The sequence below is a fragment of the Sebastes umbrosus genome, chromosome 12, assembly GCF_015220745.1.
Source record: "Sebastes umbrosus isolate fSebUmb1 chromosome 12, fSebUmb1.pri, whole genome shotgun sequence".
In the NCBI taxonomy this organism is placed as follows: domain Eukaryota; kingdom Metazoa; phylum Chordata; class Actinopteri; order Perciformes; family Sebastidae; genus Sebastes; species Sebastes umbrosus.
Genome location: NC_051280.1, coordinates 19,147,230 through 19,161,278, shown reverse-complemented (window position 1 = coordinate 19,161,278; position 14,049 = coordinate 19,147,230). Strand labels below are relative to the sequence as shown.

The window sequence follows — 14,049 nt, the reverse complement described above, 5'->3', positions numbered from 1 at the left end:
ACACACACACACACACATACACACACATACACACACATACACACAGATGTCATGGCCTTTAGCTGTGGGCCAGGTCCCTCTCATATCGGTGACACTAGTGATCAAAAGTGTCAGCATTTTCTTGACATCTGCTCCCCAGCAGTGTGAGTGTATAGTATACCAAGATACTTGCTCTCTTGCTCATCATTCCCACCTGTCACGCACACGCAAACCAATTGGATTGCCTGCGCAAACAATTTGCCAACAAGAGATTGCTGCATATTGGACTCAACAAGTAATTTATATGATGGCATATTGGAACTAACTATTACCAATCAGATCTACTGATTAACTAGTAGCATGGGCAAACAGGAACAAACAAAAAGATTCTAGTGGCCAATCCATCTGTTCAACTTTCTCTCAGCCAATCAGGAGGCCACGGAGAGGTGTCCAGCCGGTACGATTACTCCAGATCTGATTGGCTAGAACAGGCTGACAGGCCAAAGCCCTTGATGGTAGCTCTAAGCTGGCCCAGCTTACACTGGGCTCTGTGGTTGACACCTACCCACCATCAGGCCCCAGCACTCATTACCTATCAATGATGGCGTGGATTAGGGGAATCTGTCTGTTTGTGTGTTTGGGGTGAGAGAGGAGACCTGCGGGGGGGCTGGCTGTGTATAGTTTTGGGAAAGTTCAATTGAAGGAGTAAAGATAGAGAAGAGGATACACTACGGGGGAAGGAGGTTAAAAAGTGGTAACCTGCCTGCATGATTTAGGGCGTGGTGGTCGCAGTATAAAAGTGGACAGCAATATCTGGAGAATGCCAAAAGATTATTGGTGCTGTGAGCTTTGTTATTGCAGCGTACAAGTGAACCTGTTCCTTCATATTAATACAGTATCAGAAACATTTGAGAGGGAAAAAAAACTCAGCATTCATAAATGTGTTCTGTGTTTATGGGGTCATATTCATGACATGACAACTCCCACACATGACAAAGCACAGTAGGGCCTTTAGGCCTGTCAAAACAAAGGCAGGCCAACGAAAACACTCACACACACACAGACACACTCCTTACACACAGCATCTCCTTTCTAATGGGCTTGTCCTTTTGGCTAAACTTTAGCAATCAGCAGGAGTGATTCTGAGTTGAAAAGCAACAGCGGATAAAGAAAAACACACATATATAACTTGTCGTTATAAGATTTACGGTATGATTTGAACGACAGACGGATCGAAAGCCGTAGAGAAAAAATAGTGGCCACATCATGAAAGAATTAAATAAACCGATTAACAAGAGAAGAGTTTTTAGCCTGCAGACAACTGGCTCAGTGGTGAACTGTATGCGGTGCAACTGGATAGATACAGTACAAACAAAAAGGGGTAGGAGCAGAAAGCTACCCACCAACAATTTTCCACCATCCAGCGCGTGAATAACAGCACCAAGGGTATCAGCCAAAATCATATTCTCATTACTTCATGCGGTATATGAGCCACTTGCTACTTCACATTCCACTTGAGGCACTCAGACAGCACAGAGACTGTCCTTAGAAGGCCTTGCAAATTGAGGGCTAGTGACATCATCATTTTCGGCACCACCATACTCCAGTTTCTATTGTTATTCCATTGTTATTTTCCATCTTGACCTTTTCTGGATATGTGGAACACCTGATCTTCATTCTCCAGACAGACTCAGACATGAGCTAAGAAGGGAACGATCTTTAATGATGACGAAAAGGACAAATACCAGGAACACTACTCGAACATGGTTACTTCTATTCATGTAACCTGCTTGTTGTTTGAAGGGACTGGAAATTTCCTATCTCGGTGGTGTTTCAGTACGTTGAATGCTATGTGACAGTATTATATCCAGTTCAGATGACACAAGTTAAACATGACAGTTATCATTTCCATGGCAACAATGTCTGAAAATAATACATTCTCCATGACTTTTCCCTAACCAGTTGCATTCTCTATTACAATATTTGTTCACGCTGGTGCAGTGCCCGTTCGGGGCGTGGCCGTTTGGGGCGCGTGCCAGTTCGGAACGGGCATGGATGTATAAAGAGAACTGGATACAGCGTCGGAGGCGGGTTCATTCCTATGAAAGTTGCTCAGTGGCGCATGAAGCCTAAATGGCTCGACTGCTGAGTGATAAAGTCCTCGGAACTTACGGCGATCTTCTGCATCCATTGGGCCCATAGAGCAGGCGCAGTAGCGTTTCCTTTATCCCCGCCTCCCAGCCCTCGGTCCAGCCTCGGTCTCCGTCTCATTCACATGAACGAAGGAAGGAAAATAACTCTGGATTCGGCTATTAGTGCTTGTTACAACTTCTAGGACCTAATGATTTAAATAAGGGCTATTCAAGTGTTCGCACCAAGAAGGTGATTTACCTAAAAAAAAAACATCTGCTGATTTACATATGTCTCTTTCCCAATGTAAGTCTATGGGAAAAAGTCTTTTAGGTCCGCTGTTTGCTTCAACCCCGACGCACTTCCGGGGGGCTTGAGAACGGGCCAATTGCTTGGCTCCCGGTATTGCTGCTTGCAGTGCTGTCGGACGATATGCTTGACTCAGTCTGCATAGCCCTGAAGCCTTGCCACCTCTGCTGAACAGAACACCATCGCTTTTTTATTTATACTGAACATGTCGCATGTCCAAATTGCACCCGTTTTGTTACTGCACGTCCTCAGGTCCCCAGCAATACATTCGTCAAGTTTGAAGTCGGTCGGATGAATGGTTCTTAAGATATGCGAAGGACATACACGCATACAGACAGAGATTCCTACTTTATAGTTAGATATCATAGGAGTTGGACACCAACATCCACATCCATCTTAAAACAGGACTTAGCCAACATGGCGTCTAAGCAGTCCATTGTCTTATAAAACTAATTGCATGGTACCGAAATTCCCGTAACACTAAAAACATCCTAAGCACGTCTCCTACCCTGTGGGATTGTGTTTGGAGGTTTTGGGGAGGAAAACTTGGGTCTATTTCGGAAATTTTAAAATTTAAATGACACTGCAATCACCAGAGGAAGAGGAAGGATAAGCTTTGGGCAACTAGTGCACCGCTTGATTCAGTTGGGCGTAGTACAAAACCCTTTGGCAGGCAAGACCTAGCTGAAACAGGCTTTTGTATCTACAGCAGGGCCTTGTTTATCCGGAACTCAGACGTCTGAACTGACCAGGCTACCAAAGAGGCTTCGCAACAAAAAAATACAACCCAAAATAAACACCAAACAAACAAAGTAAAATAATTGCTGTGCGCAGATTGCTTCACTCTCCAAAACTACTGTAATTTGTTCAAGGGTTCCAGTAATTGTTTTGCTGTCCTGAGAGCAGGATCCGATAATGACAAAGCAGACCATCTTCCACCATACACTAAAGGCTGAGAAAAAGGCCTCTATACCCTCTATTTCCCCCGTTTACCCTCAGTGATCCCTCTTCACAGTTCTGTTTCTGCCAAACCCACAGAAGAAGAGAAGTGGGGGGGGAGCCCTGCCCACTTCCTGAGTTGCACACTTGCCTGCACGCCAGCTACCGTGACCCTTGGGAACTCAGTAAAAACTTTTTTTCACCAAATACTGGACAAATAAATATTCGTTGGAAGCAAGAAAATAAACATAAAGTTATTTTGTTTTTATTGCTGGATTTCGATTCAAATAGGGGGCATAAGTTCAGTTTAAGGTCAACATGAAGCTGGGTCAAGTTTTTAAATTGAATACTTTCCCATGTCGTGATAGGTACAGTATGTACCAGATAGCTAACTCCCGACTTCTCGTTCCCATCCATCAACAACAACCCAGTGTCTCAGGCCAATCCCACCCGACCCGAGCTTGGCCCCTTTGTCCCAGCACTTACCCTGGAAGGCATCCGAGTGGCCGGAGATGAGGTGCTCAAGCTCGTAGCTGTAGGACTGAATGTTGTGGAGCGTTTCTCTTTTTACAGCCAACTGGTAGCTCTCCTCCATCTTCCGGGTGCAGCAGGACGGACCCTGGTGCTTACAAACCAGCAGATCCACATCTAGGAAAGCCAAGCAGAAATGGACATACGTTTAATTTTTTTTAAATCAGCATATATCTTTCAGAGTCAGTGGTAACACATAAAAGCATATCACAAGAAATGGAAGTGCTAAAGAATTGAGGTATCTCAGTTTGGATGAGATAACGTCTTTTATCCGGTGAGACAGATATATGATTCTACACTGTGCTGTGCAAATATGTGTGAGTATATGTATAGTGTCCTGAGTATGCACATAGATAGACAGGCCATAACTCCATTGGGAGACAGAGGAGGCACCATGGGAGGGTGAGAAAGTAGACCAAGAATTCATCCACGTTTCCTGCTAAAAATACTGTCTCTGCTAAATGTATAAATATATCTTTTGCTCATACATGTCGTCAAGACATACATTTATACATGCATGTATACTGCATGTCCCATAAAAACACAAAAATACATGCATGCACTTGCATTTTGCAATGCTAATTTTACCGTCACTCAGACAAATGTGCACACACGCGCATGTACAGTAATCTGTGTGAAATCACCTCTAAAACTAGACAGTCATTATCCATAATACTGCAGTTCAGAAAAACCACATGAAGGCAATGACCTAACTGCAAATGCTATGATCCAAAGAACAGCTCAATCAGGCACAATTACATCAGCGGAAACAAGAGTCCTGCCAGTGTCACCTGCCTCTCACCATCGCTACACATATAAACACTGTAATGACATCACTGAGACTGCTCACAATTAGCACGGGCTATTAAAACCGTCCTTTCCCACACATTTCCTCCTTGCACAGGGACATTTCCATAATGCACAAGTCTGATATGATAACTCATTTTACAGGGGGAAGGGCTGGACGGGGGTGGCTGGAGGCAGGTGTTGTAACCAGAGCCTAAAGCATGGCCTTAGGACAGACCGCAAGACCAGTGCCTCACTGTCCAAATCCCTCCATGAAACACAATAGGGTTGCATTCTCAATCCCTCTTTCCCTTTCTGCTCCCTCTCTCCCATTTGCCTGGCATATCCTAGTGAGGCCTGGGTGTCTCTTAATTACCCAGTGAGGCTCCATTTGTTCCCATCCCAGAGCCAGACGAGTGAAGTCATAACTGGCTGTCCTGCCCCTTACAGCTCATTATCTCCATCTCTGTAGCAGTCCTCTCGTTTTATGTTGACACCGCCTCCCTGTCGACACCAATTCCCTGTTGACACTGTTCCTATCCTGTTTTTCGGTGTGTTGAGGAATACTATTCTTGCTGTTGCTTACCAGGATTAGCGATGTATAAAGTTTGCATATGACCAATTTTAACTAAATACAATTGCTACGTTTTTGTTTTGAGCTTACATCTGCTACTTCTCAATCTACCTCTCCTACCAGGCTTAAAGTCAGGGTAAAGTGAAAATAAATGTGTTTTAAGTTTGTCACACCACAGAAAAATGTGTTATTAACCACCCAGCCAAGTTTGAATGATTAAAACGTATCATTATGAATATTATGTTTTCAGCATGTATTTTCTAACATGTATAATGTGTTTAGAAAAATTCACTGATTTTACTTTACCCAGAATTAAATAGTGCTCTTTTCCAAATTTGACTGATGGGCGCAATATAAATGAGAATATATGGATATGTATATGTCTAAATTAATCTAGTAATTACATTTCCTAATGCAGGACAGAACAGGTCAATTTAGGAGTAACTAAAAAAAATAATAGTGTGTTTGGTCTGGGTTACGAAGACATAAGAACATGTGAACACTGCTGGCGGCCTAGCTCATCCTGGGGTTAAATGTCATCATATTTTGACCATCTGATTTAGTGACACCAAGCTTATTAAATAGATCTCCTTTCATATGACCTCACCAACCGAGAGAAACAATCCAAGAACACATCTCCACTAGAGGTTGACCAATTTTTTTAATTTTTAAAGGCCGATATATAAACAATAGTTTGGAACAGGAAAAAGCTGACAGCTGATTAATCAGCCAAGATCTTATTTACTTCTGCAGCAGTCTAGTCTGCTACTTCTGCATACGCAGCTATTAATAAATCAGTTTTTTGTCACTCCGAATTCAATGATTCATAAGAGAATATACTGAGGTGTGATTTGGTGGATTACATATTATTTCAATGTATTTGCAATGGGCATTGCGCTGTTTCGTGGCTTACAGTATGACTGGCTAGGATTACTTCTGTTGCGCGTCTCGTACATTGTTGAATGCCAGTCTTGCAAGCCATTAATGTTCGTGCATATTCCCAGGGTAAGGAGGATCCTTAAGTATTGCGATTTCATTTCATGAATGGATGGTTACGTGGCTGGATTATTTGGAAGAGAGAACAGCACATTGGTACAGTAAACAAGTTAAAGTAACAGTGAATTATTTCTTTTCCTCCCTGTCTGCCTGTCTTGTATCTGGGACAAAGAGCTGATAATGTTGGGTTATATATTCGAGAGATAACTTTTATTCTCCCCCTCTAGCTTGACTTTGTGTATGGATCCTCCATGCAAGTGATCTATGTCCCTATGTGACTGGTGGAGGCTGTGCAGCCATCGGCCACTATCAGAGCCCAGTTCCGCCAATAAAGATAGTTTGTAAAAATGTCCCATCAGTGCTAATTAATCGGGCAAATCGATTAAGCGGTCCACCTCTAATTTCCACTCCTTTTTACTGGGCAAGTGTAACTGTGCAGCACTGATTAGGTATACGAGATTGGTTGTCTGGGTAGAATTACATGCAACAACAAACTATAAATGTCTTTTCTAGAAGCTATATTGTCCAACATTCATATCGTTTGGATTTCCACCAACTACTAAAAGAAATATGGAAATGGTTGTCAATCATCCAATAAATATCAGTGTCTACACACTGGTGGGACCTCGTCATATTTTAAATAAGCTGTTTCATGAAACACATATACCTATAACATGCTCAACCTGTGCTCTCAGGATAGTGATTTTAGCTTTAATATGAAACTGACATTCATAAGAGCCCTTGGTAAAGCAAAATACTTTATGAATTCAGCTCCTCTAGGCCAGATGGGAAACACGTGTGCCACTTGTTAAATATTCGCTGCCTGTTGAAAGCGTGATATATTGTTATAAATCTGTTTTAAGGTTGTCATTTCACCATATTTGGTGCGTGTCCTCTCTCCCCTTCTGTCCCTGACCCTGTTCTCCTCACTGGCTGGCTCTTTCTCTCCTTTGTGTTTGTGTGTTATCTGTGATATGAAACTAATATCCAGGGACTCACAGTGGAATCCAGCCTGGCCTCTCCGTCCCTTGCGAGTAGCTGCATGGAGTAAGTGATACTCAGAAAGACTTTGGCTGTTAAAGCCACCACAGCAGTCGGGACAGGCCGACTGTGTCACGAATATATACCACGCCACTTTCTGGAATCATTAGAAGCCATGTCACTATTTGTATGTCCAACAGCAAACATATTGCTGAGTCCGCTCTTTATTTTACATACAGTATATTAACAAACAGCATTTTAACGGCTTCTGCCTGATGGGTAAACTAAAATATGTATTGAGGACAGCAGTCTTCCAAGGACTCTAAGCGTCATCGAAGTCCACAATATAGGACATATCTATTAATATCTGACTGTCTTGTTTTTGAGTAATACGTGTATTATTTATTTATTTTACACCATACTCCCTTTATATTTTCAGTATACAGAATACAGACCATACAAACCTGTAAAAGGCATTGCCTTCTCCTTAAACGTTTTCATGTTTCATTGTTTAAAGAAAATAAAGCCTTTGGTGTAATGAGGGTTTTAAAGGGTGTTTAATGTCAATGTAAAGAAACCTGAATATCTCCATATGCAAAATAGTTGCATAGATACTTTTAGTGAAAATTTAGTAGGCACCTTTGGCAACAGTAACAGTTTTGAACATCTGGACAATTTTTCCCCATTATTCTTTGCAAAACTATTCAAGCTCTGTCAGATTGCTTGGGGACCATGACTCAACAACAATTTTCAAGTCCTGTTTCAAATGTTTGATTGGATGAATAGGAATGTCTCTGACTTGACTTAGGCTGAGATCAGCATCGTTACTTTTAAGACATTCCTGCATAGATTTGGCTTTATGTTTGGATTTGTTATCTTGCTGGGAAAATATGCCAAAATGTCATTTGAGTTTACTCCTTTGCCACTCTGCCATAAAGTTATTGTATGCACCGTCTCTCCACAGACTCCACTTCTGTGGCTTTAGATTTAAATGTATGTATTTTTTTTTAAGTTGACCTTACTGTACCTTATAAATGTTCTTGTGTGCATCAAATAACTGGTATTTTTCAACAACCATGTTGTTGAATTTGCGTTGCATTTCACTGACACCACACCTTGATTACTCACCGGTGATCTCTTTTTCAACTATTACGCCCCTCTAAGGAGAGCCGGCTGTGCCAGTGATGATTATTAAGGTGTGTCATCGCTGCAAATACTTAAGCAATAACAATTTCTTGTGAGATTATGTACTGGAAGATTTCTGAGGAGGTGCACTGGTTAAGAAACTATGTTTTTAATATGTTGAAAACTTGTGAGAACCATTTTTGGATTAGCCGGGAGTTAGGCTGTGTCATCACTGCCAAGATGGCCAGAGCCACCCACTTTGAGCTACACAACAGCTCTTCAGAAACCTATGGGTGATGTCACGGAGACTATGTCCATATTTTATACAGTATATGGTGAAAACAGATAAATTGCACTGACAGGGATATAACATATGTAGCAGCATTTGCGACAGTGATTTTATTTTATTTTACAAATTCCAAAGTGTCCCAAGAATTGTAGACATTATTTTGTATAGAAGCTGTAGCTACCTATCTGATTTCAAATAACAGCTCTTGGCTTTTAACTTTGACTTCATACAGACTCCAATAGGCCAAGAGGACTGAACTCTACAGGTCCTTTGTAATTAGTGCCCAATGTGTATGCTACTCATTCTGCCTGGCTAAACCTCAACACACTTTGCTCTCCAGACTGGACATCAACTCTGAATCCTAATTCCCTTAATCGTCCTCAGGTGACAAATACCTCTGGAGTAATTTGCCGTATTAAAGCCATGGCTCAGGGGTCCTGACTTGTTAGTCACAATCCCTTCAGCAACACCTCAGTGCCCTTCATTGCACAAGTCAAAACTCCTGAGTGGAGAAACTCTACCACTGTATAATTACCCTGCTAACTCGCATGCCATTCTCAATATGTGGTACTACAGTAGCAGTGCTGAATACTGCAGAGAAGACGTAGATGTTGTAACCGCCCTTTTCAAACACACGTGCATAAACTCCCGCACTCATAAAATGATTTATATGCAGCTCACATCTCCTCAATATGGTATGGAAATTTTGTTATGATTTGGAATGCGTTGATGACCGTGAGGGGTTACGGTTTCCTGATGCCGCTGTTTTGATATTTTTCGGAGAACAAGAATAACTTTGTTAGAAAGTAGCCAATTAATGCAGTTGCCCCTTCTCCTGCCTCAGGAAGCCAGCTCCCTTTGAAGTTCCCCGATCCACTGAACATACAGGATATTTACTCTATACAGATTTGCAGTGTTTTGGATGGACCGTGTTGAATGAAAACACGTCTCAAAGGGTCTTTGCCGCATACCTGCATTTTTTGGACGACCTTGAAACTCAACTGGAATGTTTAGCTTTCCCAGACCCCGAGCTGGAAACGGCCTACAGTGACTGGCACGGGGGCCAAAGCCACGCCAGAGGGCAGAGGCAGGACAGACCGAGCTTAGAGAGAGAAGTGGCAGACTGGTGGGCAGAGAGATGCAGACCTGATGAAGCCGCATTATATCAGAGGAGTGCTCGGCCGCAGACTGGCAGAGTAATTATGTTAACATTTAAAATAATCTGTTGAAACCAGCTCTCCTCTCTTGTACTACCTCTATCCCTGGAGCGCTAAATGGTCATATTATCGGAGAGGTTCTGTAGGTGATACACTTGGCAGTCTACTAACCTTGTAAAATCGTACCATGCCTCCACCACAGTAGCAAGCCAGGAGGGTAAGGTGGCAAACAATCAACTGAAACACAAGATAGACTTAGGCTGAAATCCAATAAGAGGTGTTGTGTAGAGACTAGAGACCGACTCAGACAGAGTAATCAGCTTCAGACTGGGGCAACTCTGGTAAGGCTAAAGTGTTTGGGGTGGGCTGGAGAGAGAGCATCTGAGGTGCTCGTCACTTCAATAATCTGTACTTTTTACTTGAAGACAATGTCAGAGAGGTTTTTTTTTTTACCACCAATGTTTTCTAATGCAGTGATTCTCAAAGTGGGGTCTGTGGCGCTCTGTAAGGGGGGCCATTTGCAAAATAATTTTGCAATGAGTTATAAAATTGTGCTCTATCATTAGAAAGTGAATACAGATGGGGACCATTTGCGAAATAAAACAAGCATATTATGTCCATTACTCCCACCCATTTGGGCCAATAGAAACTCTGATGTGATTGTGAAACACAGCAATAAGTTATTATTTTTAAGTTGAAGCACTTACTGTAAATCAGCTTTAGACTGGTAAGTTTATTAGTACTATGCCGGTCTTGCTACTGTTTATTTCATAGTAATATTTACTTGAAATGTAGGCTACATGCTGTCAAGTTTAGTCTAAATATAATTTGAGTAAAATGACCCCTCTGTATAAAGGTATATAAGTGGTATTAATATTCAATAACATTGCAAATTTCCCCGCTGTGGAACTAATAAAGGATTATCTCATTTTATCTTATCTTAACATGATTCAAATTGAAATGTGTTTTTGTTTATCACTATGAAACAGGTATGAAGTATTTAGGTTGTAAGGTTTTAGAATACAAATAGTTCCAATTTAAGAGTACAAATGGCAGTAAGCAGCATACGCGTGATCGGTGTTACGATTAATAAGGGGTCCTTGGAAAATGTTCTCCCCTTTAAGGAGTCTCTGGCTGAAAAAGTTTGAGAACCCCTGTTCTAGTGGCTTTAGTTTTACAAAACATAATGTTCTTATGTGAGTTTGACATTACATTGTTGAGAGAGGAATAGAAAACAGATGCTCAGTGGTTTTAAGTGTGTATGAAGTACAGTAGGTGTGCACCATGTGTATGCTCCCTCAGTGAGAAAGGCCAAGTTTAAAAGGGAATCAAAAATAACTACAGCCAATCAAAGGACACGTCGCGCTTTGAGAGCTTGCCAAGGCTTTTGACGCTGTAACTGGTTAAGGATGTGGCGACATGGGATAACACTGTGTTCCCATTCCCTTGCTATTAACACATGACCCTGCTTGCCTTGTGTTCAAGACATAAGACACTTTCTCTTGCACTCTAAAAAAGCTGTTAATGACTCAGTAAATCAGAGAAGTAGAGGCAGTGGAGTAATAAGTTGAACAAAGTCTTCTGTGTGTGTGTGTGTGTGTGTGTGTGTGTGGTATATACATGATCAGATAAGCCCTGCTCAATCAGATAGTTATAACTGAGCTGGAAAATAGGTTGATCATATCTGAGGAACATTATCTATGAAGCCAGCTGTAGAATTAGCACGTCTGTGAACAGCACTGCTAGCTGTCTGCTTCCCAAATGATCTATCTCCGAAGGGCTATATCAGCACCCTGTGGTAATCTCAATATGGAGAATTTGGCTGCGGACCTCGGTACTAAAGTGGTCATAACTCTTCAAAATAATCACAGGATAAGCAACTGCATGTCTGATTATCTGAGTTCCCTTGATGCTGAATCTGGCACGGAGATAAAGCCGCTCTTTATAAAGTGTGGCCAAGGGAACAAACATTTAATGCCTGAACAGCAAATAGTTTAGTCTGAATTTAATACAAGGACATACAGTATTGGGGGGATGACATTTTATAACGTTTAAATTCCTATTAATTGGAAATGAATGACAGCAATAGTAGGAATCAGTCCAGAGAGGACTTTTACTTGTAATGTGAGCTGCTGCTACATTTCAATACTTGCTTGAGTAAAGAATCAGAGTACTTCTTCCACCACTGCTTACCGACATATTACATTGCTGTTGATAATCACGAGGCACTATCACTATGTATTGCTTCATGTTTTCGTTGGATACAAGAATTCAAAACAGAATATGGCATAAAATATCTGTACTGTAAAAGTGCAATTCTTTCTATATAGAATCATATCCAATTGGCTTTCTCTAAAGTTCCCCGCTGCCACGCTCCTCCTGGCGCTTAGTGAGAAATCAGTTCACCGCACATGAATGAAACGCAGCACTGTATCCTAACACAAATATCAGACTGTGAAAAGGGCTGAAGTTTTGCCACTTCAAATTTCAAGAGTTGCTTTTATTGGCATTTGATCTGAGAGCTGAAGCAGAGGAGCATAATTGTGTACACACACACACATATACACCAAATCTACCCACTCCGACACCCCCTTCCATTGGTCAGCTCTTTGAAGACAAGATTGCGCCTGACCCAAAACAACCTCTCTGGGACGAGTACAAATAAAAAAGGCAAAATAAGATAAAAGCCCAAAATGTACTGGGGAAGCTGCAGCAATGTTTGATTAGCTGTGAAGGGGAGGGACGGCAGAGAGGTGGTGGAGTATAAACGCACAAGAAATTGCAGTTCTCCCACACCTTTTAAACAAACACAAATATTTATATCAATTAATAGTCCAGACCAAAGAGCCGCAGTTTGTATCTGGATCATATCAGCCCCATTTTACGAAAAAACAACAACATTATAACTAGTTGTGAAAGAAAATATTGAAAAAAAAAATATTATATATATTGATATATTATATTTTGTGATACTGTATTGATTCTAAAAAACACAGTATTGATTTTTAATAAAAAGTTTACATGTAAAGATAAACTCAATACTTTATTTAATTTGCAAAGACATGCGCTTCCTCAGTGTATGTGCCCTCTCAAAGTAGTGCTATGATGTTGGATTTTACAGGGATTTTACTGTGATAAATGTAAATGGAGATCCCACTGTTCTGACTGCATATACTTCATACACTTTATACTATGACATTTTTCCTAAAAATAGATTTAAAAAATCGCAATATACCTTACTTACAGTATCGCAATATATTGAATCGTAACCCCTGTATCATGATACGTATCGTATCATCAGATTATTTTCAATACATAGCCCTAGTTATAACTATAGGGAGAGGGTGTGTCTCAGAAATAAACATATAAAAGTGGGGAAAGCAAAGTCATTAAAACCCTTCACACCATACTGTGTGTTTGCTCACTGTCAGGTACAGTAAAATGCTCATCAACAGCTGCAGTTTGCAGGCTGAGATTCTCATATGCAGCTTCTGCCAACGCACTGCAGACTGTAAAAGCTTGTCACGCAAGAAGCCTCGCTCCAGACTGCTGACATCCTCAGAAGACCAAGGTCCTTCCGTAGTCTTTTAAGAGCTAACCCCAAAACTACTGCTTGCAATGAAATTGACGTCCTCTGTTGCTAGTAGTGACACCCTGCTAAACAAACATATCGAGTGGTTTGGATGCACCTCGAGGTATGCTTCCCACTCAGCTATCTATTGCTCTTCTCCCTGTTACGGCTCGCAGACTCCGACTGGGTGACACTTAAGCTGCCACCAACCTGCATGTGACACTATGCCTGCACGGATTCTTTCTGGTCTGTAGTCACATAGATAGATCATCTACTGGTATTTGAGTATTTGCCAGGAAAATATGCACATAAATCTTAGACCTCCCAGGACTAAATGACTCATAATAAAGGGAAAAAGATTTATAGCAACTATAAAGAGATTTAAAAGATTAGAGTAAAGACATAATGATAATCCACACTGAATAGCCCGATTTCTTGTGTAGTATGACAATTGAAAAGGCCCCAGATAAGAGAAACATGACATACCTGTTACTAGTGATGAAGTCTCTTACTATGCTTGCAGAATAACTTTCAAGCAAACCTTGCATAGTTGAACCAAAGCCTAAACCCGCTCAAAATGCATTTTGCATCCAAAACAGATTTGGAACCAATGTTTATTCTCATAAAATAACTTTTCCTCAGTGTGCAGGAGGAAAGCACATACCACAAAACCCTCAAGGCA

The 14,049-nt window shown here is 41.2% G+C and overlaps 1 protein-coding gene across 2 annotated transcripts in view; it reads right to left on the bottom strand.

Annotated features, from left to right (window-relative positions):
- gpc5c (glypican 5c) overlaps positions 1–14,049 on the bottom strand; it is a 113,110-nt gene that overhangs the window by 96,263 nt on the left and 2,798 nt on the right. For both annotated transcript variants that reach the window (XM_037787255.1, XM_037787256.1), the window contains exon 2: positions 3,844–4,005. In XM_037787255.1, coding sequence (XP_037643183.1) covers positions 3,844–4,005 — 162 coding nt within the window. The remainder of the gene's footprint in view (positions 1–3,843; positions 4,006–14,049) is intronic.